We start from the raw sequence: 406 nt of genomic DNA on the forward strand, positions 1-406 counted from the left end.
GAAATCACCTCTGTAATGTGTTTTATTTTCCACCCTTCCCTCAGTGCTCGCTCACTGGGGCGCAGGAGGGAGGGAGGTGGAAGGGGGAGAGCAGGATTTGAAGGCGGTGATGGTGAACTCTCTGGGAAGCCAGAGGATGCCGGGCGGCTGGAAAGCTGAGGGCGTGTGGGCGGAGGAAGGAAGCGAAGGTCAAACTTCGCACGGAGCAAGCGGCGGAGAGAAACAACTTGGGGTCCCCAGGGAGGCCAGAGCAGCTGCGAGAGCTGGACACAGCCCCCACCATATCCCCCACTGCTCCATGGCCGAATCCAGTCACTGGGCGGGCAGGACCGTTCCCCTTGGCAGGGAATTGGTGTCCGAGGGTTGGCTCAGCACAAGGAGGGACGGAGCTGGCGGTCGGTGGCCG

The 406-nt window shown here is 62.3% G+C and overlaps 1 protein-coding gene across 1 annotated transcript in view; it reads right to left on the reverse strand.

The window, feature by feature from the left end:
- Positions 1 to 51: 51 nt before the first annotated feature.
- Positions 52 to 406, reverse strand: part of CCDC23 (coiled-coil domain containing 23) — a gene marked incomplete at its 5' end in the record, with an annotated part of 888 nt that continues 533 nt past the window's right edge. The window contains one exon of the mRNA XM_010192563.1: positions 52 to 147. Within this exon, the coding sequence (XP_010190865.1) occupies positions 52 to 147 (96 nt within the window). The remainder of the gene's footprint in view (positions 148 to 406) is intronic.

The sequence above is a fragment of the Mesitornis unicolor genome, unplaced genomic scaffold (genome assembly GCF_000695765.1).
Source record: "Mesitornis unicolor isolate BGI_N332 unplaced genomic scaffold, ASM69576v1 scaffold37769, whole genome shotgun sequence".
NCBI classification, from domain to species: Eukaryota; Metazoa; Chordata; class Aves; order Mesitornithiformes; family Mesitornithidae; genus Mesitornis; species Mesitornis unicolor.